At 41.7% G+C, this 21,042-nt stretch overlaps 1 protein-coding gene across 1 annotated transcript in view; it reads left to right on the top strand.

Annotated features, from left to right (window-relative positions):
• Positions 1-21,042, top strand: part of ELP3 (elongator acetyltransferase complex subunit 3) — a 98,270-nt gene that overhangs the window by 2,447 nt on the left and 74,781 nt on the right. The window contains exons 3-5 of the mRNA XM_066388501.1: positions 353-491; positions 19,376-19,446; positions 20,789-20,852. Of these exons, the coding sequence (XP_066244598.1) occupies positions 353-491; positions 19,376-19,446; positions 20,789-20,852 (274 nt within the window). The remainder of the gene's footprint in view (positions 1-352; positions 492-19,375; positions 19,447-20,788; positions 20,853-21,042) is intronic.

The raw sequence follows: 21,042 nt of genomic DNA, 5'->3' as shown, positions 1-21,042 counted from the left end.
CGTTCATGGTTGGTACAAGAGGAAGAGAGGTGCTAGTGAGTAGAGGCTGAGGGCATTGCAGAGCATCCTGGAGGGCACTGCACGGCCCCACACGCACTGAATCTGATTCCAAATACAGTAGCGCTGAGGGTGCGAAAAGGGTCGGCTCCTTTGAAGATGGGGCACTATTTTGAACGAGACATACATGGTGTCATTGTCCTGGGCCCCAGATATTCACAGATGTTAAAGCCACTGTTGTCACTGGATGAAGGGATAGAGGATGACAGGAGTTGATGTTATTTATAGGTCATCCTTTTGGTAGCTTGTCCTTGAAATGTTGTGATCTTGATAACACTAGGTGCTTTACTTGCAGGGTGAAAACCAAGACAGCTGCCAAATACGGCCTTTCAGTACAGCCCCGCCTGGTGGATATCATTGCCGCAGTCCCGCCTCAATACCGGAAGGTCTTGGTCCCCAAGTTAAAGGCAAAACCCATCAGGACTGCCAGTGGGGTAAGTGCTTCAATTCATGTCATACTGACTGTGTGTATCTGTTCTGCCAGAAATACCTGCCCCCATATAACACTTAGGTAGTGAGGTAGAGGTGGGGAATTCAGGCTAATATAATCTGTATATTATGATTCATGCTGGAATGGAGACGTGTATAGAAAGCTAGGAGGGCCCTGGCTAGGTAATTCAGTTGATAGGAGCATCATCCCAATGTGCCAAGGTTGTGGGTTTGATATCTGGTCAGGGCACATGCAGGAGTCAACCAATGAATGTATACATGAGTGGAGCAACAGATCAGTGTTCCCCTCTGCTGTCCTCCTCCCCCTCTCTCCCTCCCCCCTCTTTCCCCTCCCTCCTTCCTCCTTTCTCCTCCTTCCTTCCTCTTTCTCCCCTCCTCTTCCCTTCCCCTCCTTCCTACCTCTCTCCCTCCCCCCTCCCTTCCCCTCTCTCCCTTCCCCTCTCTCCCTTCCCCCTCTCTCCCTTCCCCCTCTCCTTTTCCCCCTCTCTCCCTCCCCTCTCTCCCTCCCCTCTCCCTTCTTCCTCTCTTCCTCCCCTTCTCACTTCCCCCTCTCCCTTCCTCTCTCCCTCCCTCCCTCCTTCTCCTTCCCTCCTTCCCTCCTTCCCTCTCTCTCTCCCTCCCTCCTTCCCTTTCTCCCTTTTTCCCTCCCTTTCTTCCTCTGTCCCCCTCTCTCTTCCTCTCTTCCTCCTTCTCTCCCTCCCTTCCTCCCTCTCTCCCTCCCTTCCTCCTCTCTTCCTCCCTCTTCTCCAAATGAATGTTTTAAAATTTAAAATAAAAGAATGCTCAGAGGGTATAGAGTGGAAAAAAATTATTTGTACTTATAAAAGGTCCTTTTAAAAGATAGGTAGTTAGAGGTGCAGAGTTGTTCTGTATATGGGAACTGAAATGATTGACACAATAGGGAGTGCAGTGGGAATCCAAAGAATTAGACTTCCTTGTGGTAAAAGGGCCTTGGGGAAGCCCAGTAGTAAGTGTGGAGCTTTCTTAAAAACATCACAGATGCTCATATAAGCAGAGAAGAGCAGGCTGGACAGGAATGGGAGTGAGGGCACAGGGAAGGGAGACACAGATAGAGATGATGTGTGTCAGTGGGAACAGTTAGTACACCAGACTGACTGGATTGAAAGTTTGTTTGAAATCCGCTTGTAAAAGAGCTTAAATGTCCAACAGAGAAACTGGACGATAGGAAACTGCTAAAGATTTTTGAGAAAAGAAGTGCTATGAACAAAAGAGATTTTCAGAAAATTACTTTGGCTAGAAGATACAGGGTAGTTTGGAGACAAAGACTAGTAGGATACTCTTGGTTTCACGCAGATGTGAAGTGTTAAGAGCTTGAGTTAGGGTAGGGGCTCTAGGAGAAGAATGAGTGTGAGAGGGGATTTGGACCCTCAAAGTATGGTACCCAGAATTGAATTCTGTGTTCCTGATGTGATCTAAGAAGTACATTCTGTTATTTGAATAGGATATTATTATATTTCTAGTAATTGCACCTTGTGTTGACAGTCGTTTGGTGACCATATCTCCTGGATTATATGTATTACAGTTGTGGCTACTTATACCCCAGAACTTTCACACACAGTGTACCACCAATCCTGGTCTCTTCTCCTTCCCATTTAAGTGTTTTTGTTTTGTCTGTACCTAGTGTAAGGGCTCTTTAAGAAAAACCAGTATTTCCAGATGACTCACCGCCCCTCCCCCCTTTTCCCTCAAGGACAATCACTTTTAACTCTTAGCTGATTTCTTGGCATTTACTTCCACATTCCTAAATAATATGCTATTTAGGTAAGTTTTGAAATCTTGATTTTGGGCATTATGTAGGAGCTTGCCCCTATGGAAAACAGATTGAGCAACCTTTCAGCCTGATGTACTGGCTTTTATGACACCATTCTCTCTACTCCTCTTACCTCTGATCATTTCTTTCTTTGATCGTTACTCTAATTCAGGGGTCCCCAGACTTTTTACACAGGGGGCCAGTTCACTGTCCCTCAGACCGTTGGAGGGCCGCCACATACAGTGCTTCTCTCACTGACCACCAGTGAAAGAGGTGCCCCTTCCGGAAGTGCGGTGGGGGCCTGTTGGGCAGATAAAATGTATTATGCTCACTTTGTTAAAGATTACGCTGCCCACAAGGAGGCCGTCGCCCAGGTGATATTAATGTGTGTTGAGAATCCTTGTAGCCTGGGGCTTGGTTTTGGGATTAAGCCTTTCCCACCCTTTTTGATGTGGGGTGGTGCAATCCAATCATGCCTCGGAGAGGTGACTTTGTGTTGGAGACTTCCCTATTTTGTATATTGGATTAGAGGTTGTGAAGCTACAATATAAAATGGGGGCGGAACGAGAGTTTGGGCTCTTGGTTCCTGAGATTATCATTAGAGAGGAGAGCAGAGAGGAGAGAGCAGAGAAAGGCCACTTGGAGGAGGCCAGGAGAGACAGCCAAGATGGCGGAGTGTTGAGTGAGAAGCCAGTTTGTGCAGAGTTTGTATTTAGGATAAGGAAGGAGATGGGGAACTGAGGAGAATAAAGCTGGTGAGCTAGAAACCTTTGATTCTAGGAAACTCGGATAAGTCAGTGACTTTGTGAGCACTGAATGTGAGGGGTTTTGGAGCCCAGTGTGTATTTTTACTTGCCCGCCGGGTGCAAGCTAGAATTAAAGACTATGGCCCACCAGTTTGTGGCTCCATTGTTTCTTTACCGACTGTCCGAATCCAATGCGAACCTGCATGGACCAGGCAGCTGTGTTGGTGGCCCTGGCTGTGGCTCCTGACTTTACAGGGCCGGATAATGGCCTCCGGCCGCAGTTTGGGGACGCCTGCTCTAATTCCTGCCTCTAAAAATTGATGTTTTCTAGTGGTCCTGAGCCCACAGTTTTTAGTACTCTACTTGCTTTTTTTGGTGATCTCATTCATTGACATTTTAAGTATTGCCGTTTGCTTACTCCCAGCTTTGACATCTTCCCAAGCTTCAGGTTCATGTCAGATTGCCTGTTAGACATCTCTCCTTTGCATGTAGACCTTTTGTTGTAACATAACCCAAACTTACCTCAGATGTCTCATTCGTTTTCCTTGTCCATGTTAGTTCCCAGTGCCCCCATTCACTCAGTTTACAAACAATGTGAAATACACCGTCCATTTCTACCACCACTAGTAGGAATATTTTGGCCTTTGTCATTTCTCATTTAGATTATTTCAGTCATATCTTTTTTACTTTTTTGTTGAAGGATTGAGAGACAGACTGACAGGAAGGGAGGGAGATGAAAAGCATCAACTTAATAGTTGTGGCACCTTAGTTGTTCATCGATTGCTTTCTCATGTGCCTTGAGGAGGGGGGGTGGCTCCAGCTGAGCTAGTGACACCTTGCTCAAGCCATTGACCTTGAGTTCAAGTCAGCAACCTTTGGGCTCATGCCAGTGACCATGGTGTCATTTTGTGATACCATGCTCAAGCCAGTGAGCCCAGGCTCAAGCTTGTGACCTTGGGGTTTTGAACCTGGGTTCTCGGGATCCCAAGTAGACACTATCCACTGCACCACTGCCTAGTCAGGCTATTTCAGTCATTTCTTAACCAGTCTACTTGTCTGGCCTGTACCAAATCTGTCTTCCACAGTGTCACCAGAGTGAGCTATTAAAAATATCAGAAGTACACAATTGATTTTCTCCCTTCCTTCCTTCATTGCGTTTACATAGATTCTAGTGTCTCCCCAATGCTTCACCCCTCCCCCGTATTCCCTTCAAGATCTCCCTTACCCCCCTCCCACCAGCTCCCTCCCCCTTTCCCTTCAGGTTTAATTCCATTCCTCAGTTCACATTGTTCCTTGGGTTCCTCAGATGAGTGAGGTCATATGATATTTTTCTTTCTCTGCCTGGCTTATTTCACTTAACATAATAGTTGCCAGGTCCATCCATGTTGTTGCAAAAGGTAACATTTCCTTCTTTTCATGGCCCCATAGTATTCCATTGTGTATATGTACAACTACTTTTTAATCCACTCGTCTACTGACGGATACTTTGGCTGTTTTTTGCTATTGTGAACAATGCTGCCATAGACGTGAGGGTGCATTTCTTTTTTGAGTCAGTGCTATGGCGTTCTTGGGATATATTCCTATAAGTGAGATGGCTGAGTCAAAAGGCAGTTCCATTTTTAATTTTTTGAGGAATCTCCATTCTGTTTTCCACAGTGGCTGCACCAGTCTGCATTCCCACCAGCAGTGCAGGAGGGTTCCCTTTTCTCCACATCCTCGCCAGCACTTATTCTGTTGTTTTGTTGATGAGCGCCATTCTGACTGGTGTGAAGTGGTATCTCATTGTGGTTTTAATTTGCATTTCTCTAATGATTAGTGATGTTGAACATTTTTCATCTGTCTATTGGCCATCTGTATGTCCTCTTTGGAGAAGTGTTTATTCATTTCTTTTACCCATTTTTTGATTGGATTGTTAATCTTCCTGGTGGTGAGTTTTACAAGTTCTTTATAAATTTTGGTTATTAACCCCTTATTAGACGTATTGTCGAATATGTTCTCCCATTGTGTGGTTTGTCTTTTTATTCTGTTCATATTGTCTTTAGCTGTGCTAAAGCTTTCTAGTTTGATATAGTCCCATTTGTTTATCCTGCTTTTATTTCACTTGCCCGTGGAGATAAATCAGCAAATATATTGCTGCGAGAGATGTCGGAGAGCTTACTGCCTATGTTTTCTTCTAAGATGCTTATGGTTTCACGGCTTACATTTAAGTCTTTTATCCATTCTGAGTTTATTTTTGTGAATGCTGTAAGTTGGTGGTCTAGTTTCATTTTTTTACAGGTAGCTGTCCAGTTTTTCCAACACCATTTGTTAAAGAGACTGTCTTTACTCCATTGTATGCTCTTACCTCCTTTGTCAAATATCAGTTGTCCATAGAGCTGTGGGTTTATTTCTGGGTTCTCTGTTCTGTTCTATTGATCTATGTGTCTGTTCTTATGCCAGTACCAAGCTGTTGAGTACGATGGCCTTGTAGTATAGCTTGATATCAGGAAGTGTGATACCTCCCACTTTATTCTTCTTTTTCAAGATTGCTGAGGCTATTTGTGTTCTTTTTTGGTTCCATATAAATTTTTGGAATATGTGTTCTATATCTTTGAAATATGTCATTGGTATTTTAATAGGAATTGCATTGAATTTATAAATTGCTTTGGGTAATATAGACATTTTAATGATGTTTATTCTTCCTAACCATGAACACGGTATATGCTTCCACTTGTGTTTATCTTCCTTGATTTCTTTTATCAATGCTTTCTGATTTTCCGAGTACAAGTCTTTAACCTCCTTGGTTAAATTTACTCCTAGGTACTTTATTTTTTTAGTTGCAGTAGTGAAGGGGATTGTTTCCTTAATTTCTCTTTCTGAAGTTCATTGTTGGTTTTTAAAAATGCCTCTGATTTCTATGTATTAATTTTATACCCTGCTACCTTGCTGAATTCATTTATCAGGTTCAGTAGTTTTTTGACTGCAACTTTAGTGTTTTCTATATACAGTATCGTATCATCTGTAAATAATGATAGTTATGTTTTCTCTCCTTCCTTTTATGTGATGAATCACATTGATTGATTTACAAATATTGTACCAGCCTTGCCTCCCCAGAATAAATCCCACTTGATCTTGCTGTATGATTTTTTTTCATGTATTGCTTAATCCGGTTTGCTAATATTTTGTTGAGGATTTTAGCATCTAAATTCATCAGGGATATTGGCCTATAATTTTCTTTCTTTGTGTTGTCTTTGCCTGGTTTTGGAATCAGAATTATGCTCGCCTCATAAAAGGAGCTTGGTTGGAAGTCTTCCTTCCTCTTGAATTTTTTGAAATAGCTTGAGAAGGATAGGAGTTAGTTCTTCTTTGAATATTTGGTAGAATTCACTTGTGAAGCCATCAGGCCCAGGGCTTTTGTTTGTTGGGAGTTTTTTGATAACTTTCTATCTCATTTGTTGTAATCGATCTGTTTAGGTTTTTCTGATTCTTTCAGATTGATTTTTGAAAGATTATATGTTTCAGGGACTTTGTCCATTTCACCTAGGTTGTCTAATTTTTTGGCATACAGTTCTTCATAGTATTTTCTTACAATCCTTTGTATTTCTGTTATGTCAGTTGTTATTTCTCCACCTCATTTCTAATTTTATTTATTTGAGTCCTCTCTCTTTTTTCTTGGTGAGTCTGGTTAAAGGTTCATCAATCTTGTTAACCTTTTCAAAGAACCGGCTCCTAGTTTCATTGATCCTCTGTATTGTTTCTTTAGCCTCTATGTCATTTATTTCCATTCTGATCTTTATTATTTTCTTCCTTCTACTACCTCTGGGCTTTACTTGCTGTTCTTTTTCTAGTTCTTTTAGATGCAGGGTTAGGTTGTTTACTTGAGCTTTTTCTAGCTTCTTAAGGTACGCCTGTAATGCTGTGTACTTCCCTCTCAGTACTGCTTTTGCTGTGTCCCATAAATTTTGAGTTGTTGTATGTTCATTATCATTAGTTTCTAGGAATATTTTTATTTCTTCTTTGATCTCATTGTTAACTCATTTGTTATTTAATAACAGGCTGTTTAGTTTCCATGTGTTTGAGTGAGTATGTTCAGTTTTTCTGTTGTGGTTGATTTCTAATAGTTTAATGCCATTGTGATCAGAGAAAATGCTTGATATGATTTCAATCTTCTTAAATTTGTTGAGACCACTTTTGTGCCCTAACATGTGGTCTATCCTGGAGAATGTACCATGAGAACTTAAAAAGAATGTATATTCTGCTGCTTTAGGGTGAAAGGTTCTGAAGATATCTACTAAATCCAGTTGATCTATTGTGTGCTTTAAGTCTGCTGTTTCTTTGTTAATTTTCTTCTTGAGGATCTGTCTAGTGATGTTAGTGGGGTATTGAAATCCCCTACTATTATAGTATTGCTGTTGATCTCGCCCTTTAATTCCATCAAAGTCTGCTTTATATATTTAGGTGCTCCTATATTAGGTGCATAGATATTTATAATGGTTATATCTTCCTGTTGGATTGCTCCCTTTATCATTATGTAGTGACCTTCTTTATCTCTTACTATAGCCTTTGTTTTAAAGTCTATTTTGTCTGATATAAGTATTGCTACCCCAGCTTTTTTTTCATTTCCATTTGCATGAAATATTTTTTTCCAGCCTTTTACTTTCCGTCTATGTGTATCTTTTGTTTTGAGGAGTGTGTCTTGTAGACAGCATATGTATGGGTCCTGTTTTCCTTCTTTTTTTTTTTTTTCTGAAGCTGGAAATGGGGATAGACAGTCAGACAGACTCCCGCATGTGCCCGACCGGGATCCACCCGGCACGTCCACCAGGGGGTGACGCTCTGCCCACCAGGGGGCAATGCTCTGCCCCTCCGGGGCGTCGCTCTGCCGCGACCAGAGCCACTCTAGTGCCTGGGGCAGAGGCCAAGGAGCCATCCCCAGCGCCCGGGCCATCTTTGCTCCAATGGAGCCTTGGCTGCGGGAGGGGAAGAGAGAGACAGAGAGGAAGGAGAGGGGGAGGGGTGGAGAAGCAGATGGGCACCTCTCCTGTGTGCCCTGGCCGGGAATCGAACCCGGGACTTCTGTACGCCAGGCCGACGCTCTACCACTGAGCCAACTGGCCAGGGCCTGGGTCCTGTTTTCTTATCCATGCAGCTACCCTATGTCTTTTGATTGGATCATTTAATCCAGTGGGCTCAACCTTTTTTGGGCCATGGACTGGTTTAATGTCAGAAAATATTTTCACGGACTGGCCTTTAGGGTGAGACGGATAAATGCACAAAATAAAATTATCCGACCGGCGTAAAAACTGTGGTATTTTTAAATATAATTGTCGAACTTACGAGACAAGCGTCAAGAGTGAGTCTTAGACGGATGTAACAGAGAGAATCTGGTCATTTTTTAAAAATAAAACATTGTTCAGACTTCAATATAAATAAAACAGAAATAATGTAAGTTATTTATTCTTTCTCTGTGGACTGTTACCAAGTGGCTAACAGACCGGTACCGGTCCACAGCCCGGGGGCTGGGGACCACTGATTTAATCCATTTACATTTAAAGTTATTATTGATATGTAGTTGTTTATTGCCATTTTATTCTTTAAAGCTATATTCCTCTTTTACTATATTCTTTTCTCCCTTTGTTCTTTTTACAACAGGCCCCTTAACATTTCTTGCAGTACTGGTTTGGTTGTACTGAATTCCTTGAATTTTTTTTCGTCTGGGAAGCTTTTTATTTCTCGCTTCAATTTTAAATGATAGCCTTGCTGGATAAAAAAGTCTTGGTTGTAGGCTCCTGTTCTGCATTACGTTGAATATTTCTTGCCTTTCCCTTCTGGCTTCAAGTGTTTCTGTTGAGAAGATGGATGTCATCCTTATGGTGGCTCCTTTGTCAGTCATAGTCTTTTTTTCTCTAACAGCTTTTAATATTTTCTCTTTGTCTCTTAGCTTTGGTATTTTAATTATGATGTGTCTTGGTGTGGATTTCTTTAGGTTTCTCTTTAATGGAGTTCTCTGTGCTTCTTGAACTTGTAACTTTTTCCTGCATCAATTTAGGGAAGTTTTCAGCTATGATTTGATTGAACAGTCTCTATCCCTTGTTCTTTCTCTTCTTCAGGAACCCGTATGATGCGGATGTTATTTCTCTTCATGTTGTCACAGAGCTCTCTTAGAGTTTCCTCAGACTTTTTGAGCCTCTTTTCTTTTTGCTGCTCCGCTTCTGTGTTTTCGTTTATCTTGTCTTCTATGTCGCTGACTCGATCCTTTGCTTCATCCAGTTTGCTTTTAATTGCTTCTAGTGTAATCTTCATTTCTGATATTGTATTAGCCATTTCTGACTGCTGCTGCTTTATTATTTCAATGTCCTTTTTGATACTTGTTATCTATTTATGTGCTCACTGTGACTCTCCATTGTTCTAAGATCTTTCGGCATTCTAATAATCATTATTTTAAACTCTGCATCTGGTAGCTTGCTTATATCCATCTCACTCAGTTCACTTCTGGGGATTTCTCTTGTTGATTCATTTATATTGCACTTCTCTGTCTTCCTGTTTTTTCTGTGTTGCCCTGGATTTCCCTGGCTGGGGCCTAGCGCAGATCAGTGGGGGTCACTGCCTATGACTAGTTCTTATCCACCTTTTGGGAGCTACAGGTTATCCCAGGGGTCGGGAACCTTTTTGGCTGAGAGAGTTATGAACACCACATATTTTAAAATGTAATTCCGTGAGAGCCATACAACTACCTGTGTACGTTACACATTATCCAACAAAAATTTGTTGTTGTCTTGGAGGACAGCTGTGATTGGCTCCAGCCACCCGCAACCATGAACATGAGCAGCAGGAAATGAATGGATTGTAATACATGAGAATGTTTTATATTTTTAATGTTATTTTTTTATTATTAAAGACTTGTCTGTGAGCCAGATGCAACCATCAAAAGAGCCACATCTGGCTTGCAAGCCATAGGGTCCCAACCCCTAGGTTATCTAGTTCTGTGGCTTCCTCTACTGGGTCCAGGTGCTGTTGTGAATATTAGCTGCACTCCTAGGCTTGCTTTTATCTACTCTTGATCTGGGAGAAGTTCCTTTAAAAGTTCAAGTTCTCCTAAAATCTGCTTTCCGTTGTCTTTTATTGCTGGCTACTTGTTGGGCTCAGTACTGTAATTCAGTGATTAGGTACGGTATTAGATGTAGCCTACTCCTTAGCCTCAGGTGTCATTCTATCCAGACATTTTATATACTTATTTTCTTTTGTTTTTTTGTTCTTTTTCAGCACTCAGTAGGGCAAGGGTCCCCAAACTACGGCCCCCCTGAGGCCATTTATCCGGCCCCCTCCACACTTTTGGAAGGGCACCTCTTTCATTGGTGGTCAGTGAGAGGAGCATTGTTGGGCGGATAAAATGTATTATGCTCACTTTGTTAAAGATAACACGAGGAGGCAGTCGCCCAGGTGATATTAATGTGTGTTGGAGATCGTTGTAACCTGGGGCTTGGTTTTGGGATTAAGCCTTTCCCACCCTTTTTGTTGCTGTAGGGCGGTACAATCCAATCATGCCTCAGAGAAGTGACTTTGTATTAGAGACTACCCTATTTTGTATATTGGATTAAAGGTTGTGAAGCTACACTATAAAATGGGGGCAGAACGGGACTTGACTCTTGGTTCCTGAGATTAGCCTGAGAGAGCAGAGAGAGTAGAGCCATCAGCAGGAGGAGGCCACGTGGAGGAGGCCAGGAAAAGCAGCCAAGATGGCGGAGTGCTGAGTGAGATGCCAGTTTGTGCAGTTTGACGCTGGAGAAGGAAGGAGATGGGGAACTGAGGAGAATAAGTCTGGTGAGCTAGAAACCTTTGATTCTAGGAAACTCGGATAAATCAGTAGCTTTGTGAGCACTGAATGTGATTGGGTTTTGGAGCCCAGTATGTATTTTTACTTGCCCGCCGGGTGCAAACTAGGATTAAAGACTATGGCCCACCAGCTTTTGGCTCCGCTGTTTCTTTACCGACTGTCCGAATCCAATGCGAACCTGCATGGGCTGGGCTGCTCTGATGGTTGCCGTGGCAGCTGGCTTTACAAGCATAGTTCCCATTGAAATACTGGTCAGTTTGTTGATTTAAATTTACTTGTTCTTTATTTTAAATATTGTATTTGTTCCCGTTTTGTTTTTTTACTTTAAAATAAGATATGTGCAGTGTGCATAGGGATTTGTTCATAGTTTTTTTTTATAGTCCGGCCCTCCAATGGTCTGAGGGACAGTGAACTGGTCCCCTGTGTAAAAAGTTTGGGGACCTCTGCAGTAGGGTGTAGTCTTAGGGGTCCAGTGGGTGTGGCCCTTGTGCTCCCTTTGTGTGGTCTGTCTACCAGGCCACCATTGCTGTTACTGCTGGAGGCTTTTGGGCTCAGGTGCTGCTGGCTCCAGCCCACCTCCAGTACTGCCCCTGCCCTGGCCTGCTTGCCCGTCAGTGCGCTGGTTTGGATAGCTTCTGGGGTGCCTGGGTGGGCTCAGATCTCAGCTGCAGTTTGGGGGCGGTAGCGCGCACCCTTTCGGATCACCGCTGAGGTCGCCAGTGATTTTGCTGCTGCTAAGGGCGTGCCTGCACCCGGAGCAGGTTTGCGCGCTGCCTGGATCCTTGCAGCAGCCCTCGACTTCCGCCATTGCTGGCGGGCTCATGCGCTGCGCGTTCCCCTCAGCTGACTTTTGGCCTCCGCCCCGCTCAGGTCACAGCCAAGGCGCACTCCATCCCGGGGCAGGTTTGCGTGCCTGCTGGGATCCCCGCAGCAGCCGTGTGATTTCCGCTGTCGCTGGTGGGCTCACATGCGTCCGTGTGTTCCACCTCTGCTGATTCTTGGGCTGGCGGGCCACTCAGCGAGCAGGGCTGTGTGTGAGCTGGGGCTTCCCCAGTGGCAAGGGCGGTTCTTGGCTCTGCAGGTCGGCTTCTGCATGCTCACTGGAACCTCTGCAGCCATGCCCTGCTGCCTCCATTCTGCCTGCCCCAGGCGAGCACTCAGCAGTGCCGGGGTGGGGGTGGGGTGTAGCTTAGACCTCTGCACTCCGTATTTGTGTCCCTAACATGGCGCCTGGCTCTAAGCGCCTTTGTTCTAGCTAGGGTAGGGGAGCCTTTGGTGGATGGGGCAGCTTCTTTCCTTTGCTGGTGATGCTGCATCACTTTAAATTTGGGGAGTGACTCAGCCCAGGGGTTAGGGTGTCCTCCTGGAGCTCCGGGAAAGTGGCTGTGAGCGAGGCTCTCCATGCAAGTTTCTTTAATACGGAGCCTGAGTCTGAGAGCCCTGCCTCCTTCTCTCAAACTCTGTCTAGGCTTTTTTCTCAGCCAAATATAGTCCATAATCCCCTTCCTGGCTCCAGGCTCTAGGCTGGGATTCCGGTTTGGGGGATAAGGACCTATAACTCACTGGACAGCCCTCACCGTCGGAAAGTTCCTCCCGGGAGCGGGGCAGCATTTTACCACATCTCCGCTTTTCCTACCAGACTCTGTGAGTTCTTTGGTGGACGTGGGCTGTAGAATCCTCTTAGTTTAGTCCAAAGTTTGTCTTTCATGATGAGTGTTCTCAGATTTAAGTTGTACTCCACCTTGGTTCTGGGAAGTGGGAGTTGGTGCATCTGCCTACCCTGTGGCCATCTTGAAACTCTGTCATTCTCTTATCTGTTATGTATCCTAACCTCCATGTTTTTTATGCCTGTTGTTAACTCTGATGGTGCTTTGTTTTTATTTTATTTTTTTTACAGAATAGTCTTAGGTTTATAGAAAAATTGAGCAGAAAGGACAGTTTTCACATAATTCCTTTCCCTTCTTCCCAGATTGCCCTATTATTAATACCTTGCATTGGTTTTATACATTTGTTATAATTGATGAACCAGTATTGGTACATTATTATTAACTGAAGCTTATAGTTTTTACATTACGGTCACTCAGTGTTGTACATGCCATGGGTTTTGCTAAATTCATAATGTCATTTAGCATTGCCACCATTGGCAATATCATATGGGATAGTTTCTCTGCTTTAAAACTCCCCTACTCGCCCAGGCCAGTTGACTTAGTGGTAGATTGTCGGCCCAACGTGTGGAAGTCCTGGGTTCGATTCCTGGTTAGGGCACACAGGAGAAGCGCCTATCTGCCTCTGCATCTTTCCCCCTATCTCTCCTCTTTTCCCTCCAGCAGCCAAGGCTCCATTGGGTGCCGAGCAGGACTCCATGGCCTCTGCCTCAGGTGCTAGAATGACTCAGGCCGGAACGGAGCAATACCCCAGATGGGCAGAGCATTGCCCCCTGGTGGGCATGCCAGGTCGATCCCCATTGGGCTCATGTGGTAGTCTGACTGCTTCCCTGCTTCTAATTTCGGGGAAAAATAAAACAAAACAAAAAAAAACTCCCCTACTGGTCTTTTTCTCTGCTTCAAATCCCTGGCTACTACTAATCTACTTAATATTTATATATTTTTGCTTTCCGCAGGATGTCATGTAGTTAGAATCAAACAGTATCTAACCTTTTCATATTGGCTTCTTTCATTTACCAATATGTATGTAGGGTTATGTCTTTTTAGTGGCTTGATAGTTCATTTATTTTTAGTGCTGAATAAATATTTCACTGTTTAGATCGGTGGGTTTAGAAGTCGGGGTGCATTTAAAATCCTACAAATAATTGTAGGTGCACTATATACAAATTTCTGAGAAATGTGTTATAATAATTAAGTCAGATATTAAAGAAAAAAATATAAAGTCCAAGTGTGGTTTTATGGTAGTTAAACAAAATAAATACAACAAAATTAAATTTATTCTGACATTAAAAAACGTTTTTATCTTACCGTTTTTGAGTTATGCTTTTTAGAATTTGTAAAAAAAGAGGGGTTAAAAAATTTTAAAAACGACAAAAAAGTTATCTTTATCTATCTATCTATATAGGTACATTCTTAGTAAGATTTAATAAATTCGGCAGGTCCCAGTGCAAATGTGTTAAGTTTTTTCTTACTTGTGTTTATGAGAAACTTGAGCCTGATGTGTCCTAGTGATTTCTTCAATGTTTGGGCATATATTTGAAAGGCAAACTCTCATTTCCTAGTCAATACATTGAAGAATTCCTCTGTTTTTACTCTTAATTGTATTGAAAATCCTAATTCACATAAATAGAATGTTGAAAATTGTAGTAAAATGTTCAAAGCTTTTTTAGATATTGCCACATAGTCTTCTTTTATAGAAATCCAAAAGGCTTCAAGAGACAATTCCTTATGTTTAATCATCAATCCAAAACCCTCACCATACATATTATCTTAACTTGACTCCAAACAAAGTCTTTCTGCGGAACATGTGGAGTAGTGTAAACAATCCAGCACCACAGTTTAACAGCCTTTTGCAACCTAATCAGACAAGTGAGGTGGAGGGTTGGGCAAACTGTCAGCTTACAGCCAATTCCCCACACCTCTGTCCCCCCAAAATCTAAACTCCAAAAACCCTGTTGGTTTTTTGGTCCCCAACAGGCACATATTTCTCACATATTTCTCTGGAATACCATAGGGCACACCTGGAAATCTTCTAGGGCACTGGTCCACAAACCCTGGGCCATGGACTGGTACCGGTCCGCAGAGAAAGAATAAATGATTTACATTATTTCCGTTTTATTTATATTTAAGTCTGAATGATGTTTTATTTTTTAAAAATGACCAGATTCCCTCTGTTACATCCGTCTAAGGTGCACTCTTGACGCTTGTCTGGGGCACGTGATACATTTATCCGTCCCACCCTAAAGGCTGGTCCGTGAAAATATTTTCTGACATTAAACTGGTCCGTGGCCCAAAAAAGGTTGGGGACCACTATCCTAGGGCACACACTTTGAGAACCACTGGTTTAGATGGACCACAGTTTTTTTTATCCATTCACTTATTGAAGGTCATCTTGGTTGCTTCCAGTGTTTGGCAGTTGTGAACAAAGCTGCCATAAACATTTGTGCAAAGGTTTGTGTACATGTTGGTTCTGACTTCATTTGGGTAAAAACCTAGGAGCATGATTGCTGGATCATATGGTAAGACTGTGTTCAGTTTTTTTTTGTTGTTTTTTTTTTCTGATTTACTTATTTCACTCCGTATAATGTTATCAAGATCCCACCATTTTTTTGTAAATGATCTGATGTCATCATTTCTTATGGCTGAATAGAATACCATGGTGTATATGTGCCACATCTTCTTTATCCAGTCTTCTGTTTTGTTTTGTTTTTTACAGTGATTAAAGCCTTTAAGCAAACTCTTGGCCAATACAGCAAGAATCCGTAAAAGAGGAGACTGTTCAGTTTTGTAAGAAATTATCAAAGTGTCTTCCAAAGTGGCTATACCATTTTGCATTCCCATCAACAGTGAATGGGATTTCCTGCTCATCTACATGCCTGCCAGCATTTGATATTCATTGTCAGTGTTCTGGATTCTGGCCATTCTGATAGGTTGTGTGTAGTGGTGTCTCTGTTTTAATTTGCAGTTCCTGAGTTCCATAAGATGTTGAATATCTTTTCATATTTTTACTTATTTGCTATCTGTCTTTTTTTGGGTGTTTGTTTAGATCTTTTGCCCTATTTCTAATTGGGTTGTTGAAGTTTTAAAGAGTTCTTTGTATATTTAAGATACAAGTCTTTTTATCATAGAGGTGTTTTATAAATATTTCCTTTCAGTCTATGGTTTGTCTTTTCATTCTCTTAACAGTATCTCTCAGGGCAGAACTTCCAAGTTTTAATGTAGGCCAGCTTATCAATTTTTTCTTTCATAGAGTGTGCTTTTGTTGTATGTAAAAATTCATGGCAAAACTGACTGTTACCTACATTTTCTCCTGTACCTCTTAGAAGTTTCTTAGTTTTTCATTTTACATTTAGGTCAGTGATTCATTTTGAGTTTTTATTTGAGGGTTATTTTTAGGGTTTTTTTGGTTTTTTGCTTAGAACACCATGATTAAACTGACCAGGCAGTGGCGCAGTGGATAGAGCATCAGCCAAGGGATGGAAAGGACCCAGGTTTAAAACCCTAAGGTCTCCGGCTTGAGTGCAGGCTCATCCAGCTTGAGCACGGGGTCACTGGCTTGAGCGTGGGATCATAGACATGACGCCATGGTCACTGGCTTGAGCAAGGGGTTACTTGCTCTGCCAGAGAGCGCCCCCTCCCTCCCACCCCATCAAGGCACATATGAGAAAGCAATCAATGAACAACTAAGGTGCCACTATGAAGAATTGATGCTTCTTATTTCTCTCCCTTCCTGTCTGTCCCTCTCTCTGTCATTCTCTCTCTCTCTCTCTCTCTCTCTCTCTCTCTCTCTCAAAAAAGAACATCATGACTATTGTTACTCTTAGTAGTGTCATTGTTAATTACAACAATAGCTACCATCTGTCTCCCACCTATCATACTGGCCACTGTGCTGATACATTTTCTAATTTAATCCTCAAAACAGTTTTGAGGGATAGGTAGTAATTATCTTCATTTTCCAAAATAGGAAAATGCACAGTAAGGGGCAGAGAAAAGATTCATACTTGCACCTCCCTAGCTGACTCCATAGTCATTGTTTTTTCTACTTCATCAGTACTTTTTTTTTTAAAAAAAAAACAGAGACAGAGAGAGGGATAGATAGGGACAGACAGGAACGGAGAGAGATGAGAAGCATCAATCATTAGTTTTTCGTTGCAACACCTTAGTTCATTGATTGCTTTCTCCTATGTGCCTTGACTGTGGGGCTACAGCAGACCAAGTGACCCCTTGCTCAAGCCAGTGACCTTGGGTCCAAGCTGGTGAGCTTTGCTCAAACCAGATGAGCCCGCGCTCAAGCTGGCGACCTCGGGGGTCTCAAACCTGGGTCCTCTGCATCTCAGTCCGACGCTCTATCCACTGCGCCACCACCTGGTCAGGCAGTACTTTTTTTTTTTTTATCAGTACTTTTTAAACTGTATTCAGTAAAACTACAGGGTTCCTTAGAAGTTTTTTTAGGAGCTACTATGGGGAACAGTATAGGGAAGCCTGGGAGCAGGTCCTATCTCTGCTTCACTTAGGACTGTTGCTTTTAGTCTCATTTATAAATTGTGGTTCTAAGAATAAATGTTATTTGAGAGCAGAGTTCTACTGCTTAACAAATGTTTGGAAACTACTACGTGTTGCTTCCCTGGCCCCTGCCTTGTTAGCTCAGTGAACTTGTATCAGCATGGTGGTTAGCCCCTCAGGAAGGCTTTCCTGACTTCCCTGGTCAGGGCTAAGTAAGTCCCTTCTTTGTGCAGTCCTAGTATTTTCTATATGAGTAGTTTTGAAATAGCCTATTTCTGTATACCTGGAAGTTCTGCTAGGTAGTATGATTTTAGAGGACAGAGGCAGGGCGTTAGGATTTTTGTTGTCTATGTGCCGTACCCCCCCACCCCACCCCCGCTCTGTTTAGCTCAGAACCTCACCTATCTGGTAGGCCCTCAGTAAAACATTATTGAATTAGATTGACCTCATCAGTGGTATATGTAGTTGTGTCACATTTTAAATAAAATGTTTGTTTGAAACTATTATTTTTAATCCCGATCTGAAAATTTATGTATTTTGTAGTTTTTCTAAACCATTATTTAATGATTTACATTAAATTTTAATCATTTTTATTATGAAAAATAATCACAAACTTACAAAAAAGATGCAAGTCCAGTACAAAGATCATTTCCCCCTCAGGCTTTTAAGAGTAAGTTGTGAAACTGATGGCTTTGAATGCTTTAGGTATTTCCCACAAACAAGGACATTTTCTTTCTTCGCCACATTATAGCCATCAAAATCAGGAATTGAACACTGACACATTACTGTTACCTAGTCCTTAGACCTCATTCAGGTTTCACCAGCTGTTTCAGTAATGACCTATAGGGCCCAATTCAGAACTACGTGTTGCATTTGGCTTCATGTCTCTTCAGTCTGGACATTTCTGTATTTCCTTGATTTCATTACCTTAACACTTAAAGATTTCAGGCAAGTTATTCTGTACCATGTTCCTCAATTTGGCTTAATCAGATGTTTCTTCATAATTAGATTCAGGTCATGTATCTTTGGCTTACAGAAGTGATACTATATTCTAACTCTATCCCATCAGGTGGTCCATACTTTCATTTTTTCTTGTCACTGATGTTCACTGAAGATCAAGATGATGTCTACCAGGCTTCTCCTCTGTCAAGTTGTTCTCTTCCTCTTTGTAATAAAGAAGTTTTGTATGGTGAAGTATTTTGAAACTGAAAATATTCTCCTTTTTCTTATTAGACTACCAGATTACTCATTCCTATTTGATGGGTTATAATCATTTATTTTTATGCACAATTATCCCAGGTTTCACCAGTGGGAATCCTCTCAACTTGGTTACTATGTCTTTTTTTTTTCTTCCTTTTTTTTAATGTCCTCATCATTCTTTGAGCGGTTTCTAGCTTTCTGTCACAACGAAATGTTCCAGGCTTATCTTGTACTTTCTTGGCTCAGCCCCAGAATCAGCCATTTCTCTCAGGAACCCTGGTTTTTTTAGTAGAGAAGTATATTCAGAGTCCAAGATCTGAATGCTAGATATGCTCACTGCTCTTACGTTGTTGCTGCTTCCAGAATCTCAATGGACCATTCTGGGAAATAATGTATGTGTACGTACATACATACATGCCATAACACATGTGCATCTATATTCATTTGTGTATCAGTATATTGAAAAACTGAGTTCACAATGGTACCTTCAGTTCCATTCAGCCCACAGAGTTCATTCTGAGTCTCTCCGTGTTTATAACTTTCTTCTCTGACAGTAAGAAGCCTGGCTTACATTCACCTTTGTGTGCGCCTTTATTTGACTAGCCACTCCTACATGGAGCCAGTCTTCTGTGCCCACCATGCCCTCCTTTTTCAAGCAGATACTCTCCTCACCCGACTTGGGCTCTGAAGACCCCTCTGAGAATATTTTGCACACTCTGTGAAGTCTGTCTCCTAGCTTAATTGTCTCTGCTCCACGTATTGCGATCTTGTGTGCCATGAGAAGTCTGAGTTACAAAGGTTAGGTTTAGATATAATTGTAGAGAATTGTATAGTTTTTTTTCTCCTAGGCTATTTCATTTTAGTAAAACAAATCAGAAAGATTAAGAATCACTGTGACTTTGAAAATTACTTTTATTTTCTTTACTTAGTTTATTGTAAAATATAATACAAACTAGTATATACAATGCATGTGTACATTTTAAAGAGATCAGTGTTATTTTCAAATGATGTTGAAAACAGATCACCCTTGTACCCAGTGCTCAGCTGTGCAAACAGAATGTCACTCATCCTTTGAAGCCCTGTGTGCCACTCTGACTGCTTCCTCCCCGTTTTTCTGACAGGTAGCCTCTCCAGGATTTTCTATTCATTTTTATTCATCTTTCTTTCCCAGATTGCTGTCGTGGCTGTGATGTGCAAACCCCACAGATGTCCACACATCAGTTTTACAGGAAATATATGTGTGTAAGTGTGATGATTTCGATAAGTTGTGTATATTTAAATTCAACTAATAAGTCCTATAGAGCAGGGGTTCTCAACCTGTGGGTCGCGACCCCAGCGGGGTCGCCTAAAGCCATCGGAAAATACATAATGCATATCAGGTATTTACATTCCGAATCATAACTGTAGCAAAATAACAGTTATGAAGTAGCCACCAAAATTATTTTTTGGTTTGGGGTCACCGCAACATGAGGAACTGTATTGCGGAGTCACGGCATTAGAAAGGTTGAGAACCACTGCTATAGAGCCTTGATCAGTGCATGCTGGTAATATTTAAATTTTTGATTTAATAGATTCATAAGTTATTTGAAATAAGCAAGGACTGATAGAATATTTCAGTGCTTTAAAAATGAAACAAAGATTTTAACTTGTTGCAAAATACAATAAAAAATACATAGGTTATAGAACTCAAAACAGTAGATATTCTGTTAACGTCAGTAGGCAGTTCTGTTTATTTAATATATGAAACATGGAAATTCCAAATGTCAGAAATTTTAAATGAATTTGGATTTGGAAAGTTTTTTGTTTGTTTTGTTTTCTATAGAGACAGAGAGGGGGATAGATAGGTACAGACAGACAGGAACGGAGATGATGAGAAGCATCAATCATCAGTTTTTCGTTGCGACACCTTAGTTGTTCATTGATTGCTTTCTCCTCTCCTCTGTGCCTTGACTGTGGGCCTTCAGCAGACCAAGTAACCCCTTGCTCAAGCCAGTGGCCTTGGGTCCAAGTTGGTGAGCTTTGCTCAAACCAGATGAGCCCACGCTCAAGCTGGCGACCTCGGGGGTCTCGAACCTGGGTCCTCTGCATCCCAGTCCGACGCTCTATCCACTGTGCCACCACCTGATCAGGCTGGATTTACAAAATATTAAAGTTATTTTTATAACCTGTAGACTTTTAAAATTTACATAATTAGAAACATTAACAGAAGAGTATGCATGATCCTAGGTAGAAAGATTAAGTGGATAAATTATATTCTTAAGTGTAGTTACCAGGAGAGCACTCAGAATATCATTGCACGCTTAGGAAAGCATAGGTCCTGTTATTTGCCCCTAAAAGCTTAAATCTCTGATGTAACTGTGCAATATTCTGAAAATGACTGTAATATTATTCTCTTATATGTTCATCTTGTTTACTTGTTCATAGAAGATACATTATTTGCAGATATTGCAAAGGTAGACTCTTTTCTTAGGACCTGAAGATGAAGCTTGTTTGATATCTGGATTTTATGGCGATAGCAGATATTTGAACTAGATGGTTGAACTGTTTTGTACCTGACCTCTCCATTCTTCTGTTGTATTGGCAGATACTGCCCTGGTGGACCAGATTCAGATTTCGAATATTCAACCCAGTCTTACACTGGATATGAGGTAAAGTAATGTGTGGCTATCCCGAGGCAGTGTTACATCATACTCTTATCTACCTGTCGTGTGCTCTTACGAGTACTAGCTTTCTTAAAACTTACTTTTTCCTGATTACAAAAGTTGTTTATTCACCAAATACTTGCTGAGCAACTACATATATTTTTTTTGTCACTGGAGAAGTACTTATGGAAGCATT

This window comes from Saccopteryx leptura, chromosome 1 (assembly GCF_036850995.1).
Source record: "Saccopteryx leptura isolate mSacLep1 chromosome 1, mSacLep1_pri_phased_curated, whole genome shotgun sequence".
Taxonomy (NCBI): domain Eukaryota; kingdom Metazoa; phylum Chordata; class Mammalia; order Chiroptera; family Emballonuridae; genus Saccopteryx; species Saccopteryx leptura.
The sequence above is the reverse complement of the archived record's forward strand: the minus strand, read 5'-3'. Positions and strand labels throughout refer to the sequence as shown.